This window comes from Talpa europaea (genome assembly GCF_964194135.1).
Source record: "Talpa europaea genome assembly, chromosome: 10".
Classification (NCBI taxonomy): Eukaryota; Metazoa; Chordata; class Mammalia; order Eulipotyphla; family Talpidae; genus Talpa; species Talpa europaea.
The window spans coordinates 70,297,971-70,316,984 of NC_140077.1; the positions used below are offsets into that span (position 1 = coordinate 70,297,971).

Consider the following 19,014-nt stretch of genomic DNA (forward strand, 5'->3'; position numbering starts at 1 on the left):
CCTTGTAGGTATGTCTGAAGCACATGGAGGACTGGGCTATATAGAATGGGCTCGGAGAGCAGACTGGGATGCTTGTATGTCTTAGGCTGGCAATGTAACGTGTCACTCGGGAATAAACGGAGTTCCAAGGAGCAGAGACAGGCAGCTGATGTTGACTTATTTTATAATAGGTTAAAAAAAAATATATCAGAAATCTCTGTTGAGTTGGAAAAACCCAAACTTGCAAGTGCCCAAACCTGAGCTCTCAAGGGTGTTTCTTGCCTCTGAGTCTCACCCAGGATGGCTGTCAGGGTCGTTTGTCACCACTCCTTCCCATTGGCCAGGAGCATGGCCAGCACCACAGCCACTGCCAGCACGAGCACTGGGAGCCACCTGCCGCATTGCCTCTGCAGAAGCGGGGAGAGCAGCAAGGGGCTGGGCTGAGAGGAGGTGCAAAGATAATCTCTCTTCCCAGGCTCGCCCAATGGAAAACAGTGGGCTGGTGGGAAGCAGCTGTTTACCTGAGGATCTCCCTCTGCCACCGCCCTTGGGATCGAACATCTTTACTGGCGGGTAAGCCAGGGTCACTGGCCCAGGGAGTCAGCCCGCGGGGGTCCAGGTTCCAATGCGAATAATCAAGGGCGCAAGTAACTGCCAAGTGATATTATCTGGTTTACTCTCCTAGACTGTGCTGCCCTCACTTGGTCCTCCCACTGCACTCAAAATGGCCTAAAAGGACACCAGCATGCCTTTGGGCCTGCTGCTCAAGCCAGTGTTTCGGTGCCATCCAGAGACCAGGCACCGACATGGCTGGTCATCTAATCATTTCTCAGGCCACCCACCCACGGCGCAGGCCCGGGAGGGGCACTCACCCTGGGAGGTGGTGGCCGGCCCTGGTTGAGCTCCTCGCGGCAGTGCTGCAGCTTGCGCAGGCATGAGAGGTACTCGTCGCTGAGGTTGTCCAGCTCGGAACGCAACTCTCTGCACTGCGGGAAGAGGCCAACGGGTCACACCCCACGCAGCCGGGTCAGCCCTGCAGCAGGTCTTTGGGATTGTTAGCACCACCCTAGTCTTTCTTGAGAGTCTGTCTCACGATCAGTCCAATGTCTTCCTCTAAGCGAGTGGGTATAGTGGTGCCTCGTGCCTTACAAGCTGGCGTGGCTCTCATGGCACAGAGACGAGGCTTGGAGCCACGTGCAGGTCATTTGCTTGGGGCCAGCTGCACCGAAAGCCTCTGGGAGTGTGTGTGCGTGGAGGCAGGGCATGTGGCCAGGTATCTGTATGTGCTGGGTATGTCTGAGCCCGGGTCAGCTCCCTGACGGGGCGCAACCTTGAGTGGGGTGGGGGGCTGCTGTGAGTCAGAGAAAGGTTGACAGCCCAGGAGAACGTTTATGCAGGCCCAGGAGGCGGCCAGTCAGTGGGGGCTGAGCCCGTTCTCACGCTGCCCCACCTGCTATGCGCCAGCCCTCGCCACTCACCTCCTGCTCCTTGGCCTGGAGCTGCAGCGTTGCCTTCTGCAGCTGGTCTCTGAAATCCCAGCCTTTCTCCTTCATGTCCTCGGAGTCCACTTCATGGCGGGAGGAATTTGTACTCCACACAGGCAAAGCCTGATCTAAAAAACCGGCCAGATTCTCAGTGCTTGAGGCCCAACCCTGTGAGGGGGTGGTCACAGGGAACCCCTTGGAGGGAGGGCTGGGGGGGACATGGGTGGGCCTGTCCCTGCCAGACAGGGGTGCTGCCCTGCGTCTACCACGCTTAGTGGGACCCAGTGCAGACTGGGCGGAGCTGGGCCCTGCCCCGGGGGAGGGCTGGCCTCCGGCTTTCTCTCATCCCTCGCCCTGGCAGAAGCTACACTCTTCTGGGGACCACATGGCAGGCCCCTTGGCTTAGCTGCCCATGGCCATCTGTTGAGCTGGGGCTTCACTAGACACTCCCTCTGTTCTCATTTCAGATGAGGGGGCGTCATGGAGCCTCCATCTTTGCAGGGAGAGGAGTTCAGCCCCCTGGCGCGTGTCCTGGCTAGGAGAGCTGGGCTGGGCAGATCCACACTGTTGTCTGGGCAGCCCCAGCTGTCCACATCCTCACACTGTGGGCATCGCGCTTCCCGGGCCAGGAGGAGGAACTAGAGCCTGAGGGAGGACCCTCTGGCAGGGAAGCCGAGGCAGGGGCTCGAGAGGTGCCTTCAAGTATTTGTCTTTGAAAAGTTAAGTGTGCACAAAGGGACATGAAATCCTGAGTTCAAAATCAGTTTATTGAAATCTTCCACAGAAGTTTTCAGAGGAGTCTCCTCCTGACAGCGGGTGGCCGGCCGAGTTTCAGAGTGGCAGATGGCCCAAGAGAGGTGCCCCAGGCCCCTGACCTCAGGACCCCCAGTCGGGGGCTGGGCTCAGGGGGGCAGGTGGTCCACCCCTGCTGGGGCAGGAGAGTGGGGACAGGTGCTAGGGTGTGTGGAAGGAAAGGTGCTGACCTTTCTTTGCCAGGAGCTTCCCCTGTTCCTGGAGCTGCAGAGCTCTCTCCTGGAGTAGACCTGTGGGGACAGGGCCTGTGTGAAGTGTGCGGTCTCTGAGGCAGGAGCCGCTTGGACAGAGACAGAGGCAAGAGTTGTCCAGAGGAGACCAACCAAGAGTTGTCCAGAGGAGACACCATGCCCCCATGGAGAGGGGCCCGGCCAGCACCTGCCTCAGGCTGGGGGCTGCAGGCCCGCGGCCTTCACCTCCTCTTCATAGACCAACTTTCTGTGGAGCTGTTGGGAAGGCACAGCCTCCTGCTGCGTCTCTGGGAGGAAGACTCCCCAGATGTCCCCTTACCATCACAACTTTTTCCCTGTAAGCTGCTTCACTTTCTCCCAGACTCTCCTGTTTGTCCCCAGAACCTCTGTTCCCAGGCAGGAGGTGGCTGAGAATGGAAATGAGGGTAGGGCCGGCTCCAGGCCACAGTGTGGGGCGCTAGCGCATGGTGCGGCTATGGATACCTGCTCAGCGGCTCGGGACCCACGTCCTGGCCTGTGGGCACAGCTCTGCTGAGCCCTGACCTGGCCTTCCCCGGCGGTCACCTCATGACTGTGCGTGTGATTCTGGTTCTGAGGCCAAGGTGGTGGCCGTTGAGGGACTATCCATTAATTCCACTCCCTAGCTTCTCAGCAGCTTCTTTGCTCCCACCTCCCGGACCACCGAAAAGGCCCTTTTCCTTTTGGCTCCAGCATGTAGTTTGGAAATGGACGAGGGCCATGTCCTGCAAGGGGTTTTCTGAGCTGCCCTAGATGCGGTCTCTGTGGAGTGCACCACGCGCAGGCCTGCTAAGCTATGGCACATGGATCCCCAGTGCCTGAGAAAGCCCAGCGCTTTACAGCATGTGGTCCTGGGAGAAGCGCCGGCAACTGTCGCTGCCCCAGAGGAGAAGAGGGGAGAGAGAGGAGAGCACGTGACCCTAGAGTAAATGACCAGCAGGAGAAGATGCTCTGCCTTGACCCCACCCGGCCCCCGGCTTTGAGGCCAGAGCTCACCCTGCAACTGCTCCACTTGCGCCTGCAGGGCCTGCTTCTCCTCCTCCGACCTCCTCAGCTCATCTGCAAATGAAGTGAAGGCAATGTGAATGGAAGGCCTTGGGCATCCCGGCTGGAGGCAAGGGTAGGTGTGCCCCATCCTGGCCTCTGTGTCATCCAGTGGCCACTGCCCTTCCTGCTCTGCCCCCTCTTTGAGGAGGTGAACCAAGAGTGCCTACCAGCTGCCCGAGGAGGCTGGCCCTTCAGCAGACACCCGGCAGGGCCAGGCCTTCCCCATGGGTGTCGCAGCCAACCTTTCCCTTTCCCATCAGGAACGGCTGGACACAGGCTGTGGCCCGGCCCGAGGACAGGAAAGAGCGTCCTTGGGGGCATTGGATCCTAGACTTGCCAGCAAACCAGCCAGCAAAGCAGACCAATCCTTCCCCTGCCAGCTCCCTCTTGGGCCCTCCGCCCTCTGCCTCCCAGGGGAGGAACCTTGCAAGGCCAGGGAGGCGGGCCTGCCCACGTCTGTGCCCCCCTGCAGGTGGTCCATGGTGGCCTGCAGCTCCTGGTGCTCTCTCTCCAGCAGCCGCAGTGCCTGGTTCATCTGGCGGTCCCTGCTGTCAGCTCCCTGGAGGAGTGGAGGGCAACTCAGGGCTGGGAACTAATGCTGGCAGCTCAGCAGGAGGAGGGGGCTGGAAACTCGGAAAGTTGTTTCTTCCACTCCGTCCCTTTGCTCTGCTTTTCCAGCTGAGCCAGCTCTGGTCAGGGGTGAGCTGTCGCTTTTCTGGACATCTTCGCTTGGAATTCTAGCACTGGCAAATTAATCTTTTTTGTTGGGTCATTTTCACAAAGAATGGAGGTTAAAAAGAAAGACTTGCTAAGGGCTGCCTGCAGGGCTGGGGCCAAGCTGTGGGTGGATGTGGGTGGCTGGGAGCTCATAGCCCTGGGGTGGCTCACACCCGCCCTCTGGGGGTTCAGGTCTGGCTGCCTGGAACTGAGGCCCCCTGTGGAGGTGGCCTCCAGCCAAGGGAATCTGCTGCAGGGGCGCGACTGCCCAGGGGGCACTAACAGGTCCTGGGGTACAGCCGGTCCTCACTGGGGAGAGTGGGGACCCCTCAGCCTCACAGCATTCCCAGGCTGTACCCGGTCCTCAGTGCGGGGGGCGGGGAGAATGAGTCTTCAGAGGGTAACGTCTCCAAGGACGCAGGTGGAAGCTAGGAGCTCTGCAAGGGCCCCCAGGGGCAGGTGGCCACCCTAAGCACGCTGCGAGGGAGCCATGGGCCACAGCTCGGGTGCTCTGGGTGCAGAGGCTGTGGGACCTGCTGGAGCCCAGTGCCCTTCGCACTTGGACGCTGCCCGGCCTGCGACCTCTTCACTTGGCCTGAGTGGGGCAGACGCCCTGGCTAAACTCAGGTGAGCAGGGGGCTGCTGCGAGGTGGGCGGTGGGTGAGGACCCTGAAGCCAGATATTGCCAGCTGCTTTTGGGCACTGTTGGGCCCTGCACCCCTCCCGCCCACCCGGTACCTGCAGCTGGGACTGCAGGATGTGCAGCTGGCTCTCTAGCTCACGGTGCTGGGCGCCCAGGCGCCTCCACTCCTCCTGTAGAGCCTCGTGCTGGCGCCTCCACTCCTCACACTTCTGCTCAGTCAGAGCCAGGGACCTCTGTGGGCACACAGAGGGCTTTGCGGCAGCCCCGGGAGCCGGTGGATGCGGGAGCCCCCCCACCCAGCGCCACCCTAGGAGGCCGCGCACCTGTGTGCTCTGCAGCTGCTGCTCCGCCTTCAGCTTCTCTTCCAGCACCTTCTGCAGGGTCTCCTTGGCCTTCTGCTCATAGCTGCTTCTCTGCTCTTCCATCTCCATCAGCGCCCTTTTCATGCCCCCCGGGGAGGATTTCTGCAGTTTGGGGTGATTCAACAAATGCCCTGAGCTGTGTGCCAGACCCCAGCTGGGCGACAGACAAAAGGGCGGGCCCTTGGCCCTGGCGGAGACCCGGTGCTGGGCAGGCCTCACCTTCCAAGTTGAGGTGGCTGGAGTGGCCCAGACCATGAGCGGCAAGTGGGTCTCACTCCTCGGGGCTTCCACAGGTCAGGGGCACCTGTGCTCAGGGACACCATCTTTCTCTACCTGCTCCCTTCTACTGGGCTCCCGCCCCTGCTTATACCGCAGCCCCTTGCTGGGAGCCGCCCCCAAAGTCTCTTGCCCCCTCTCCCTGTCTCAGGCAGTCATGGAACCTGGCTAAGTCCCCCCTCAGCAGCTTGTCCTGTGGCCTCCACGCCCCTGCTGGGTCCAGACTCTGAGAGCTCGCTGGCTGGGTTAGAGCCATGCTGCGCCCTCCTACAGCCCGGCCTCTGCCGCAAGGTCTTCCCAGAGCAGGTCTGGCCCCGTCCCCACCTGCTGTCAGCAGTGGGCTCAGCCAGGGGGTCATGCCTTGTGGCATGCGGCAGCGGCGGCCAGTCTAGCACCCACTGCACCTGCTGTGACCCATGCCCACTGCTCAGAGACCACTAGCAGCCGCCATGCTGTGGCTGCCTCTGCCCAGGCACCTGTTCCCCTCCGCCACCCCCAGCCAGTCCCCTGCTATCACCGTCGCCTCTGTGCTCTTGACAGTGCCCCCGCCACCCAAGCCTTTTGTGGGCCAGGCAGCTTGTCTTGAGGCTCCCTTACTTCCCCCCCATCTCTCTCCCTTAGGGGACTGTAGAGGCCCTCAGGGCAGGGAGCTAGCTTTCTCCCCCCAATCTTTGTAGCCTCAGGCGTTGAGCAATCCTCACAAACTCCATTACTGCTCTGAAAAGAATACCTTCACATTTTTAGGGTTCTCCCTGACTTTGGGGTCAAGAAAGGGACACAAGAGCAGTTTCGCACATTCGCCAGGACCTTGCCCTCCCCCCCTTCCTCTCTGTGCGGGTCGGAAGCAGGAGGCTCCTGCTGCCCGTTCTGGGTCACCTGCTGCAGCGTTGTCTGGAAGGTGTGACTCTATGGCGGCCACCTATAGGTCTGGGTGTTCTCAGACCTCTGGAGCCAGTGGGGCTCTGTGTGGGGATCCCTCCCTGGGTGCAAAGGGAGAGGGGGTGGGTGTAGCGAGTCGGGGACCAAGCGAAAGTGGCAATGCTGGTACCTAGTCTGGCAGGTGGCATCAAAAGCAGGGCCCAGTTCCCGCCACCCCAGCCCCCGCAGCTCCCTCCAGAGGCTTACCTGGGTACAGGTGCGCAGCTGGCTTTCTAAGGCTCTCAGTCTGCCCTTCAGCCTGTCTTCGTCGAGCTGGCCCTGCGGCAGGTGTCAGGAGTGAGTCAGCGTCAGCGGCTCAGGTGTCCCAGGCCCCAGCAGGCCATTGTGCTCTGGGCTCTTGGGACTGAGCTCGCGAGAGGCAGGGGAGGACCTGTGACAGGGTGGGGATAGGGGGATCGGCCTCTTTCACTTTCTCTGAATCAGGCTGTCCCTTGTCTGTCTGCCAGGGAGGTCACAGCGGGGTCTACTCCGATATGCCAAGCTGTCTTGACAGATCCATACCCCTTGCCTACTACCTGGACCTTTGCCACGGAAGTCCAGCTCAGTGAGGCTAAAGGGGGCCCCCTCTTGGGGGGACATACCACCTCTTACCCTGGTGAGGGGTTCCTCTGCTGAGGTCCTGCCCTGGGCCCTCGCCATGGCCTTTCTTGGGGTCTTGGCAGAGGGATAAGATAAATGAAGTTGTTGGGGTGACCCCATCCAGCCTGACCACTAGCCTCAAAAGAGAGACCAGAACCTCAGAACACACAGATGGAGACACGTGGGCACAGAGAACCAGCATCCAGCAGCGTACCCAGCTGGGGGCAGAGGCCTTGAGGCTGCTCTGTCATCACCTCAGCCTTAGGCTCCCAGCTCCAGGCTGCGAAATGGGGTGGGAAAGTGTGGCTGAGGTGCTGGCAGCCAGAGCAGGACCCCTGCCCAGGGACATGGGCCAGGATGGCCTCAGAAAGCGAGACATGGGCAGGATGCTGGGCAGGATGGGCAGGCCTTCCTAAAATGCCTCCGCGGCCCTCGCGGGCTCTGCCCCTGCTGACCCCAGGCGAGGGTGGAGTAGGCAGGCACAGGGCCTGGAAGGGCAGCCTGGCCGCTGAGCCCCTGCTGTCCCCCCGACCCCTGGGACTGCCCTTCCCTAGGATCGGCTGTGATTCAAGGTTGTGCAGATGGGTGGGAGGCTGCCAGGTATGGGATCTGTTTCTAGTCCAGACAGGGCTCCTCAGTGTCCCCCCTACTGTCCTGCCTCTGGTGTTTGCCAGCCAGGCCATGGGGACACTGAGCTGGCAGAGCTCCTTTCCCCCAGGCCTCCTGGGTCATGGGTGGTCCGGCCAGCTTCCCAGGGTGGGGCAGGGACGGGCCTCTCTGCGGTCTGGCCAGCTCGAGGGCTCCAGGCACCTGGGGGCGCAGGAAGTGGTAGCTCGGGCTTGGGTTTGATCTGGTTTGGCGGAATCTTCTAACCCGGGGAGCCAGGAGGCGCCCCCACCCTCACGGCTTCCTGTATTACTCAGTTGGGTCTTGCAAAAGCAAAAGGCTTGGCCAAAAATAATTTTTCAAAGTGCCTGCTGCCTGGCCTGTTTTCCTGCTGTCTGGTGTGAGAGCAGGCTTTGGTTTGACTTCCACAGTCACCTCAGGACTTTGACAGAGGCATCCACCAGGCTGCACCCCAGGCAGCTCCCTGCCAGCCCACGCCCCAGGTCAGGGCCTCCCTGGGCGGTTCTCCACAAGGTGCACTTCTCTCACTCAGACGCTCCCCGTGGGGCCAGAGGGCACCAAGCCAGCAGAGTCCAGGCTCTGTCTCCGGATGCAGCAGACAAGCCTCTGTGCCCTGCCCCCTGTGGGGCAGCTCCTTTCTCATCCCTGGGTTCAGGCTCCTGCTCTGCCCCTGTTGAGGCTCTGCGTGTCCCCCCATGTTTGTTGGGAAGGTAGACACGCGGGACAGCTGCTCCTTGGACGGGGCGGTCTGGGGCCTGAACACACTGGCCTTGGCTCCGCCTTCCCAGTGGAGGGCCTCTGCCAGGAAGGCCTGCGTTGTCTTGGTGGGACCCTGCTCCCTCCCATATGGAAGCAGCGCTGGGGCAGAGGACTTGCTGCAGCCACCTGGAGGCAGCGGGCAGCTACTCAGAGCTGGCTGCTCAGAGCCTGTGGGAGGGCCGCGCCTCTCTGGGGTGGGGGAGGGGGCGGGCATACACACCTGGTGCTGGCTTGGGGCTGCTCTGCTGCTCCTGCCTGGTCCCACCTCTGCTCTGGCTGCAGAAACACCCCAGGGCTTGCAGACACTAGCCCGCTTCTGCCCCCCCAGGTCACTGGCTGGCAGCCAATCCCTGCTGTCATCTCAGCATCTCCCTTCCGCTCAGCGGAACTCGAGCCCCATGGCCCACTCCAGGCTGCGAACCCGTGTGAGTGTAGCTTCCTCTGCTTCCGCCCAGGACTCTCAGCAACCCCCAGCACCTCAAGGCCTGTGGAAGCCCCAGGGCCAGGGCAGCTGGCTGACAGAGGCTCTAGGAGCTGATGGGGGCCCCTTAGGGAGTTTGTGGGATGCTGTCTGCCTGCAAAGCTAAGGTTCAAACTATGGAGCCAAATGGCCAAAGGGAGGCCTGGGCCAGCTGGACGTCAGAGCCCTTGACCCCGCCACCTTCTCCCACCATCCGTTATGGCTTCAGGACAATCCAGGCTTCCACGGAGGCTGGAGGGTTGGCTTGTCTTGTGTGGGGAAGCAAGCTCTTAACAGAAAAATCGGAGACAATTTTTCTAAAAACAGGAAGCTGAGGGTTGGTGGGGAGGAAGACAGAGAGAAGGGTGAGGGTGGCTGGGTGGAGGCAGGGAGCTCCAGGACTCAGCTGCACACTGCCCCTCGGCCTCCGGGAGTCTCTGCACAGGCCCTCAGGGTGAGGCTGATCCCTGCCTGGGCTCCTGAGGTCCCAGGCCTGGAGCCGCTCTCCTGTAGGCACAGGCCCCCACCAGCCTCAGTGCCCCAGCCCAGCTCTCAGTCCATACACTGCCAGCGGGCACAAGCCCAGGCCCTTGATCCATGCTCTCCCCTGTAGACACTGCCAAGGGAGGGGCTGAGGCCCCAGCCAAATGCCAGCCCTGCCCCCGCTGCTCTCCTGGGTGGTACTGCTCAGGATCTGGGGTGTCTGTCCTCCCCGTCCCAGGGAGGCTGCGTGTCCTTGAAGCCGGAGGCAGCATGGGGTATGGCGGAGCGGAGGCGCTTCTGGCCACCCTGATGCCCCTTGGTTTCAGCCTCATGATTGGGCCTGACACCTGTTACACCCAGGCCAGGATCATCCTGATTCTTGCTGTGGAACATTTTTCCTTTCTGCTCTTTCTTCCCTATCATTCCCACTTCTGCCCTAGCGAACTCCTCTTCATCCCTTGAGACCCAGCTGGGGTGGCTCTTTCCTCAGGCACCTGGCCCCGCCTGGCAGCTGTGGCTCTTCTCTCCCGCTCTGGGCTGCTGGGGCCATGAGGGCCCGTCTTCCTGGCTGGCTCCCCACTGCTCCCAGGATGACTGCTTCTGTGTCCCCTCTGCAGCACGTGGTCGGAGTCATCCACTTATGTCAAATCAACGACTGAGACACCTCCTTTCAGTCCACCTGAAGCCACCTGGCCTGCCAGCGCCTGTCCTGGCAACATCCGGCTGATGAGAGCAGGGCTCCTGCCTGACGCCTCCCTCCAGCTGATGGAGGGGGAGCGCCCACTGACTGCTGACAGCTCTGCGGCTTCCTGCTGCCACACCTTGAGGCTTGTATGACACCTTTCCTCTCGGGGTCTTTGTGAAAATTATGCCTATTTTCTTTAAAAGACGTGACTCAGTCTGTGTGTTTACTGTTATTATTTTAAGATTCCAGCTTTCATCTCTGACGTGGTGAATAGGGAACGTTCTTGCTGTTTCCGGCTCTGAGCGCACACAAAGTGCCCACGGCGGCCACCCCCCTGCCCGCCCTCCTCTCGCATCCTGCTCTGTCCAGAGATGTTTCTCATTCTTCTCGCATCTCCGTGCTCCCCGGATGCTCTTTCCATTCCCAAACCGCACACTCCCTGGTGGTCCCCCCATTCCTCCACCCTTTTCCTGGGAGTGGCTCTGGGACTCTTGGCTGAACGACGACCAGACTCCGCTCGAGTCTGAATGTCAACTCCGGTTCTGCTACCACCCGGCTGTGTCTCTGGGCCCCTCTCCAACACCCCCTCCTCGTCCGGAACCAGAGAGCGCGAGCAGAGGACCTCCCGACCCTTCCGTTCCATGTACCCGCTGGCAGGAGGCTCCACGGCCTCTGGTCAGCCTTGGCAGTTGCCATTTACACCATCAGGACATCGAGTGGTTGGGAAGCGTCCTCTGCTCCTCCAGACACTGGGACGTCCGCCCTCTGCTCCCTGGTCCCGGGGCTGTCCTAGGGCTGCAGTCCTGCACGCTCCCATGGAGGCCCCGTGAAGGCTGAGCCAGCCCTTCTCTCCTGTGACCTGCCTAACCTCTAGGCTGAGCACCACTCCCTCCAGGCCTTGGGCTCAGCCGGGGTAGAAGCCCCTCTAACTGGGCGGGTAGAGAAGGAGATGGCCCCAGGCCCGGAGCTTTGTTCAGAGTGAGCGCATGCCTCACCTTCCAGGAGTGGTCAGAGGCCCGGAGCAGGGTGGCGAGGAGGTCTTGGAGAATCACCATTTTCTGCTTCAGCACCAGCTCCCTTTGTAGGGCCTCCTGAGGGCAGAGACACAGAGTGAGGGACCCTGAGAGGGGTGCATGAGGAGTGGAGAGGGCTGTCTGCAACTCACCTTGAGGTACTCGGAGAGCTGGATGATTTCCTGGAGGGCAAGAAGAGGGGGGGGTCAGGAGACATAGGGTATCTGAGTTCCCAGGACTGGCGGGGCTGGAGCTCCAACAGCTGCACAGAGAAAGCTACTGCCCTGGCGCAGACTCGGCCCCCAGGCCTAGTGCTGTGGGGGGGGACCCCCATCCCATCCCATCTAGGCAAGGTGCCCCCCAGCCCTTTCTGCAGGCCCGGGGTTTACAGGCTGTCGGAACTGGGGTGCCATCTGCTGCTCAGGCCCTCAAGGTCAGCCTCCTCACCTTGTCGAGAACCGCAACTCCAGAGCTGGAAGAGGGGAGAGGAGACAAGTGTTACCAGGGCCACAAGGCTGGCAATGTGCCCCTCCGCAGGGTGGCCAGGGTTGGGAGCGGGGGTGCCAGAGCGGGGTGCCAGGGCGGGGTGCCAGGGCGGGGTCCAGGCTGGGGGGTCAGGCCAGGGTCTAGGGGGGGACACTCACGTGGTCTGTTGGCTGGCATCCTTCTTCACGGCCGTCTGTGTTCTGCCCACTGCCGTCTGTGTGCCTACGGACAGATGGGGACTCAGACCAGAGGACAGACCCCCATGGCCCGCAGGCAGCCGGGGCTCAGCAGCTTACCGCGGTGGTGCTGGGGGGGCTTCTTGAGTGGGGGTTCACGGGATGGAGCACCCCCCATCTGGGAGGGGAACTGGTCAGCAAGGTCCTTCAGGACGCCCGAGCATGAACGAAGCTGGGCTGCCGTGGCCTCAGGGCCAGACCCTGTCACCTGGAAGGAAGGGGGGGTGGCTGAGAGTTGGGCCTCATCCCCACTCTCCAGTTGCAGAAGGATGACCCATGGCCAAGGTTCAGGCATAGAATGCAGAGACTGCTAGAACCTTCATAGGACGAGGCTTCCCTGCCCCTGTATAGTGCAGACGGTTGTGAAGAAGGATGCCAGCCAGCAGACCACGTGAGTGTTACCCTCCCTGGCCTGACCCCCAGGCCTGTGCCTGGCCCCCACAGGTACAGATAGAGCCGGCCCAGCCTCTAGTCGGCTCTTGGTACCCTGGGCTGCCTGGTTGGGCTTCACTGCAACCCAGTGGGCGGGCGGTGCTGAGCAGGGGCCCCGAGCGCGGACGCTGCCCTGACACCCCTCTCGGTCCAGAGCTGGCTGCCCCTGAGGGGGCACCACAGCTGTGCACAGGGTGCCATGGCGGGGGATGGGGTGCCCGCGGAGGCTGCTCTTTTTATATTTCCTTCTTACAGCTCAAATTGTGTCCTTGGATGCAGCACTAGACGGGCACTCCACGCCAGTAGAGGGTTCCCGGGGCAGCGGGGCCTCGGGTTGCCAATGGGCCAGCTGGAGCCTTGACTGTGTTCTGTCCTTTTCCTCCTTAGAATTTTTTTTAGGGCCTCCCAGGTGGTGCAGGGGTTAAGTCTCAGCACTACGAAGCTATCCGCAGCCTCTGCAGCACAAGTTCGATCCCCGGGCAGGGATAAACCCACATGGTGCCGCAGACCTCTCAGCAGTGTGTTTCGGTCAGTCTGCCTGCTCTGTTCCCCACTCTGTCTCTGGGGAATCCTCTCACCCCCCACACCTCTGGCCTGCACCCCAGTTCTTATATGCATAAGTAATAAATCTTTAAAAAAAAAAAAAGAATTTTTTCGACAAGGCATTGAGAAGCCACCTTGCCTTTGAAAGGACACTGTTGGTTCAATTTCCCAGATGGGCTCCAGCACGATTTTCCTGAACAGCCCCCCTCCTGCAGGAACCTGATCCGCATGCTCAGAAGCCCTGGCCGAGCCCTGCTCTGGGCACGTTCGGGATACATGGCCAGCCACCATTAGCACTGAAGGACTACAGGAGGACATCGGTGGTTTGCTGGCTGAGTCATTTCAACATGCCCCGATTTTCATCAGTGCTGCTCCTCCTCAAGCTAATGGGTCCTGTAGGAGTCCCTCGACATTAGAGAATCTGTGACAGTACCAGGATGGTGGACAGCAGGGCTGGCCTGGAGAAAACCAGGGGAGGCTTCCTGGAGCAGGTGCCCTTAGCTGTGGGCACCTTTGTCTCACAGAAGAAAGGAGGAGAGACAGTATGTGTGTACACGTGTGCTCACGTGCACGTGTGCATTATGCGCGTGAGTGCATGTGTGTGCACATTTAGAGTGCAGGCACTGAGGAGATTGGCCTGCGTCCCTGCTTCCATAAGCTCAAGTGAGTATTTGCTGAGGGTTGGCTGGCGCATGAGAGAGTGGACAGCATGGGAGAGATGGCCTGAGTGTCGGTGGACACCAAGGATCACTTATGGGACTGTTTAAAAAAATTTTTTTTCCTCCTAACACGCGTGAGCAAAGCAAAAGCTAGCAAGACAAAGCCACCACCACGAAGGCTGTACGGAGAGAGGGGGCTCCTGTTGTCACTTCCCCCACCCCGGCAGCGAGCCCTGGCCGTGCCCACCTGTTGTCTGGGGGCGGAGATCCTGCTGGCCCCGGGCGGGGGCTCCCCAAACTCAGCGGCCTGGCCAGGGCTGGGGGTCACCACGCCCTGCTCCCCCACCTCCAGGCGCCTCCTCTGGGAGAGCTGCTGCTGCCGTGCCCGCTGGAGCTGTTCCCGGTGCTGGGCCCGCTGAGCCTTCTCTGCCGGGCGGCATGTGGTCATGTTGGGGCGGCGCCGCCGGCTCTCCCGGGCCTCCTGCCGGCGTTCACACTTGGCCTCATAACTCTCAGGCCCTCGGGCCCGGTACGGGGCTGGCCTGGGGTCTGGGCCCATCGCAGTGGCTGCCGAGCACCTGTCTTCCTGGCCCCCCAGTTCCTGGAATAGCCGCGGGGTCTGCGGATGCCAAGGAGGAGGAGGCAGGTCAGGAGAGGGCCAGGCCGGGGGTGGCCCCAGCAGTGGTCACCATGACAGCCTCGCCCCAGCCTGGTGCAGTCTGCTTGTCTCTGCCAGTGCCCCCTCTGCAAAACGGAAGGAGCTGCCTCTTCTCCCGGGACTGCCCATCTCTGTTTGCCTCTAGGCCAGGGGACACGGGGCATGAGCGACAGACCCCGCGTGGCCTCATTTCCCAGGGGCTTGGGGAGGACCAGGTGAGTTGGCCCTGCCCCGTCAGCAGGGTGGCCCATGGTGCTTTCTTGGCCCAGGACTGGCTGCAATGGGTGAGTCCTCCAGGCCCAGGGAGGGGCCAACCCTGTGCCCTGAGGCCCAGCCTGGTCCTGGCGGGTTAGCAGGGACCGCTGCCTTCCTCCACCCCGTCCCTGCCTCCGGCCCTCGGCCTGCACCCAGCCTGCAGATCAGCCCAAATCAGTGTGCACAGTGTGGTGCAGCTGTCTGAGCTCCCAGCCCCAGGGCATGCTAAGTTGAGGACCCTGCTTGTTCAGTACCACCTCCCTGCTGGGGTAAGTGGAGAGCCAGCTGCTCTCTTCGGCCTGGACAGACGTGCTGTTGAGCCCAGAACTGCATGGACTCTGCCTGGACGGCCTATACAGCCATACGTGGCAGCAGAAAGCAGGCTGTCCCAGAGCCCCAGGCCCTGGGAACCCATGACCCACGCCCAGCACCCTCCCTGCCTCACTTACCTGCACACTGCAGCTCTCCAGTCCCTCCCACCTGGCTCACTGGCTTGGGGCCTGGCCCTAGCGCAGAATGTCCGTGTCTGCCCCAGCAGTGCTGAATGGTGGGGTTGGTGGGGCAGGGATTGCCCTCCCAGCTGCACTGTGCTGCTTGAGTGCTGCCCCCGGAACAAGCCCCGGCAGACTCGGGAGGCATCCAGCTGCCTGGGCTTTATTTATAGGCCAAACAGAAGACGTGCAGGTAGTGGCCTCTGCCCGGTCCTGGGACCCGGCCACCCGGCTCCATCAGGAAAAATCTGCAGCGTCCTGGCTCTCTCTGACCTCCCACTGTCCCCAGGGCCATGGTGGACAGCTCTATGCCTGAAGGGGTCTCCCCTGGCCACGCCCTGCTCTGACGCTCAGGCCTGCTCGGGAGGCGGGAGCGACCCCACCACCACAGTGAGGGACTCCGGACTTGTCCTCTGCCCTTCCCCTATGCATCTCTGCAGGGTCCTCCACTTCCTGCCTGCCCCTTTCCTGAGCTAAAAATGTCTAAAAAGACCCAGAAGCCCTGTCATGTTAGCACCAAGTGGGGAGGGTGGGCGATCCTGGTTGTCCTGGAGCCCTGGCTGGATCCCTGGGATGTCCCGTGGCCCACGCTTGCCCGTGGGGCTGTGTGGACCAGGGAGTGGCATGTGGGTTGGTGCCAGGGTCTGTGGGTGTGTGCCCCCTGGCTGCCTGGTCCTCAGCCACAGCTGGCACTGCCCCAGCTCCAGGCCTGCTTGCCTGCCCTGAAGGACCTGCCTGTCCTCTGGCCACATGCGCTGCCCTGGCCCCGGGCTTCCAGCTGGGCTACCAGGGCAGGGGTCCTCTGTGTCTGGGCAAAGCCCACACCCTGTCAGGCCTGGTGGACAGGCGTTGAGATTGGGGTGCCCCGCTGGGCTCCCAGACTTTGCAGACAGCTGACCCCTGTCACGGAGACCCTCCTGCCTTCCTGCTCTGGGGAGGCGCAGGTGGCGGTGGTGGGGGGGAGTCTGGTCCTGCCGACTGTGTGCCCAGGGCTGCTCCCGGGGCCTCCACAAGGTGGGGGTGGGGGAAAATGGCTCTATAGAGGAGATGCACAGCAGGGGCTGGCATAGCTGAAATGAGGGGATCTCCGCCCTGTGATTTGTGGGATGTGTTCGCGACTCTGATTTGCTGGAACGAGAGCTGTGCGGAGGCTGCAGGACAGGGAGGCTGTTTAAGAAGAAGGTACTGGCCCGGATGGTTCAGGGAAAGGTCACCAGCCACCTGCTCCCTCTGCTGCCCTGCAGTGCGGCCCTAGCAGAGGGTGGTGGGCTGGTGTGGTGGGGGTCTCCCGGCCTCTAAGGGGCTGTGGTTGCCTCCTCAGCCCCACTCCTGCTTCCGGGGACACGGGCAACGAACAGCCCCCAGGTGGGGCGGCTTCATCCAGACTCTCAGGCCAGGGAGAGGCCTGTCTCCGCTATTGGGCAGGTGGTTCTGACTTCTGGGACCCTGTGGGGAGCTTGCTGGTGCTGGCTCAGTGCTGGGGAGCCCCTGCCGGCATCTCTGGCATCTCTTATCTAGCCTCATGGATGAGCAGAGGTGCTGAGGCTGCAGCCCCAGGCTCCAGCCCTGGGCCTCTGGGACCCCACCTGGCACCTCGACCTCTACAGTCTCCTGCCACTCAGGGCCTGGGGACAGCGGCTGCTCCACCCAAGCAGTGCCAACCTCCACCCCCTGGGTTACCTTGGGGCTGGCGTCCCTCAGGGCAGTGTCTGAGCTCCTGGCAGCTCTCGAATCTGGCCTGGGCGCTGGGTCCACACGCCGGAGTGGTCCTCACCCCGGCTCCTCAGCCCTGCCCTTCTGGGTACTGCTTGCTCTGTGCACGGCAGTGAAACAGGAAACAGCCTCAGCTGCACTACCGGCTCACCCCAGTTCCTCTCTCGCTTGGGCACCATCTGCATGGGTCCCGGAACCTGGGGCCTCCAGGGCCTCCTCACTGCTCCGCCCCTCAGTGGGCGCCCAGCTCCCACTGCTGCTGGATGGTCAGAGCAACCAGGCAATCTGCAGCCCAGGCCCCGCTCAGGAGTGGACACCAGGGGCTGACTTGGGCCTCTACCAGGGAGAGATGCCCTTTGACCCAGAGCAGCACCCCGGGGTCTGCGTGGCCTGGGCACCAGCTCTTGCGAGGATTTTCTCAAGTCTGGTTACCTCTCCATGGTGTGGGGACCCCAAAGCCTAGAGTTCTGGGGGCTGCTTTCAAAATCCCAGAAGTGGGCAGCTGAGAGTGCGTCCCTGGAGGGGGGTGAAGGGGAGGGAGGTGGCAGAGGGGGAGGGAGGGGCTTTCTCAGCCGAGTCTTATAAAAATATCCTCATCATTGGGGCCAGGAAGCTGGGGGGACTCGGAACGACTGACCTGAAGAAGAAAGGGTGGCTTTGCTGTGGTAAGGCCCCAGGGCCAGGTCAGAGGCCACCGGGGACTGGCCGGCAAGTGACCCAGCGGCGCTGTCAGGGCACTCTGGCCCTGGCTTGGGGTCCCGGGGCAGGGGGCCTAGACTCCTCAAGCACGCCCCAGACCTTGCAGGCAACGGGGGTACCAATGACACTTGCAGAGCTGTGGTGGCCTCTACCGATGCGGGGACTCAGTCACATTTCCGGCTACTTCCCATCCCCTGACAGAGACAAAGTCCCGCTCCAAGGGCTGGCCACATCCTTCCAGTCAGCCATGTGGACAGGGGTTGTGGAGCCAGCACTGGAAAATCAGGAGTTTTCCTGCCCAGGAGAAGAGAGCCACGGACTCATGGTAGGACCCAGGCTGGTGGCGGTGGGGGAGGGGAGGGTGTGGTGGGGGTGGGGGTGGGGAAATGGGAGCTGAGGCAGCACAGGAAACAGTGGGCTGGTTGTCTTTCCGGTCACGGGCCTGGGGTGCTGCAGTCCTGCAGGAGCTACCACCTGGAAGGTCAGTGGGCACAGGGTCACAGGCAGCCTGGGCCAGGCACACCTGACCACATGGGCCTGACCACACAGCATGGACGCTATTCTGAGCACAGGCCACTTTGAGCGGCTGCACTGCAGGAGTGTCTAGTGGTTGGCATCAGCTGGACAGAGGCTGACGGCCCCCAGCACCAGGGTGATCCTCCCCCACCCGAGGCGGGGTGGGCCTGTGTGGTGGCCACGACCCAGCTTGGCCCCTGTTTGGCTGGTAGAGAATACTGCTGGATGCCTGAGGAAGGGAGCGCTGTCGGGGATGGTTACCCCCCAGAGGGCTGGCGCATCCCCCCATGAAGGCCAGAGCTCTGTCCCCTGGTGCCCCTCAATTCTTGGGGTGGGGCTCTCCTTCTGTCCGTGCGGGCTGGGGCTGCCCTAGCCCTGAGTTGCTGCCTTTTCTCTTGCAATGTCCTTAGCATTTTGCCCACAATTTTGTGATTGACCCCCCGTTTTTAAAACTCTACCAAAGTTACCCAATGTAAGCTTTCATGAAACTCCCCTAAACTTGCCCAGGCTGCCCTCCCCCAGGCGCTGCCCTGCACTGACTGGGGAGGGGATCCTTGCAGCGAGTCCACCAGTCATCCTGACACAGGCAGGTGGCCATGTGTGCCAGTAGGACAGTGAGTGATGGTGGCAGGGCGGCCTCTCCAGGAGACGCGGCCCAGGGCAGCTGAGCATGGACGGACAGAGGTTCTGGGACTCAAGCCTCGGGTGGGATCCACTTGGACTTTCATGAACAATGTGGCCACGGGTTTGCCCTCGAGATTCAGTCCCTCCCCAGAGGAGCAACATGAAATAATACGGTGTGTGAACAAGCTGCCCTGGGGCATATGGGTGATGTCTCAGGCTATTACCACTGCGGCCTGAGTGCGATCCTAGCCAGGGAGCTGACCCATAGGGCGCAGCAGACCTCTCCTGACTCCCCGCTGCTCCCCTCAGCGGTGGATTTCAGTGGATCCACTTGTTCTGCTCCCCACTCTGTCTCTGGTGACTCCTCTCACCCCCAGCACCTCTGGTCTGCATTCCAGCTCTTGTATGCATAAATAAATAAATAAATAAAATCTCTAAAAAAAGAGCATGTGAGATACAGTGGCGGGAGAGCTGCCGGCTCAGTGGAGAGGAGGCTGGACTCTCAGCACAGCTGGGCGGCGCAGGCCACCCTCTGGGAAGGGCATGGGAAGATGTCCTTGGACAGGTGGGGTGAGAGGACCAGGTGGAATGAAGTCATGGACAGCTGTGGAGGTAAAGGCCACAGGG

At 61.8% G+C, this 19,014-nt stretch overlaps 1 protein-coding gene across 1 annotated transcript; it reads right to left on the reverse strand.

The window, feature by feature from the left end:
* Nucleotides 1–299: 299 nt before the first annotated feature.
* On the reverse strand, nucleotides 300–13,990 carry TRAF3IP3 (TRAF3 interacting protein 3; the record flags this gene model as incomplete). Its single annotated transcript, XM_084245504.1, has 15 exons — nucleotides 300–386; nucleotides 852–965; nucleotides 1,458–1,591; nucleotides 2,447–2,506; nucleotides 3,482–3,670; nucleotides 3,956–4,091; nucleotides 4,988–5,125; nucleotides 5,216–5,356; nucleotides 6,656–6,727; nucleotides 11,058–11,153; nucleotides 11,228–11,257; nucleotides 11,523–11,547; nucleotides 11,720–11,783; nucleotides 11,858–12,005; nucleotides 13,778–13,990. 15 exons carry the CDS (start codon nucleotides 13,988–13,990, stop codon nucleotides 300–302), a joined length of 1,647 nt encoding a protein of 548 aa, XP_084101630.1.
* Nucleotides 13,991–19,014: the final 5,024 nt, after the last annotated feature.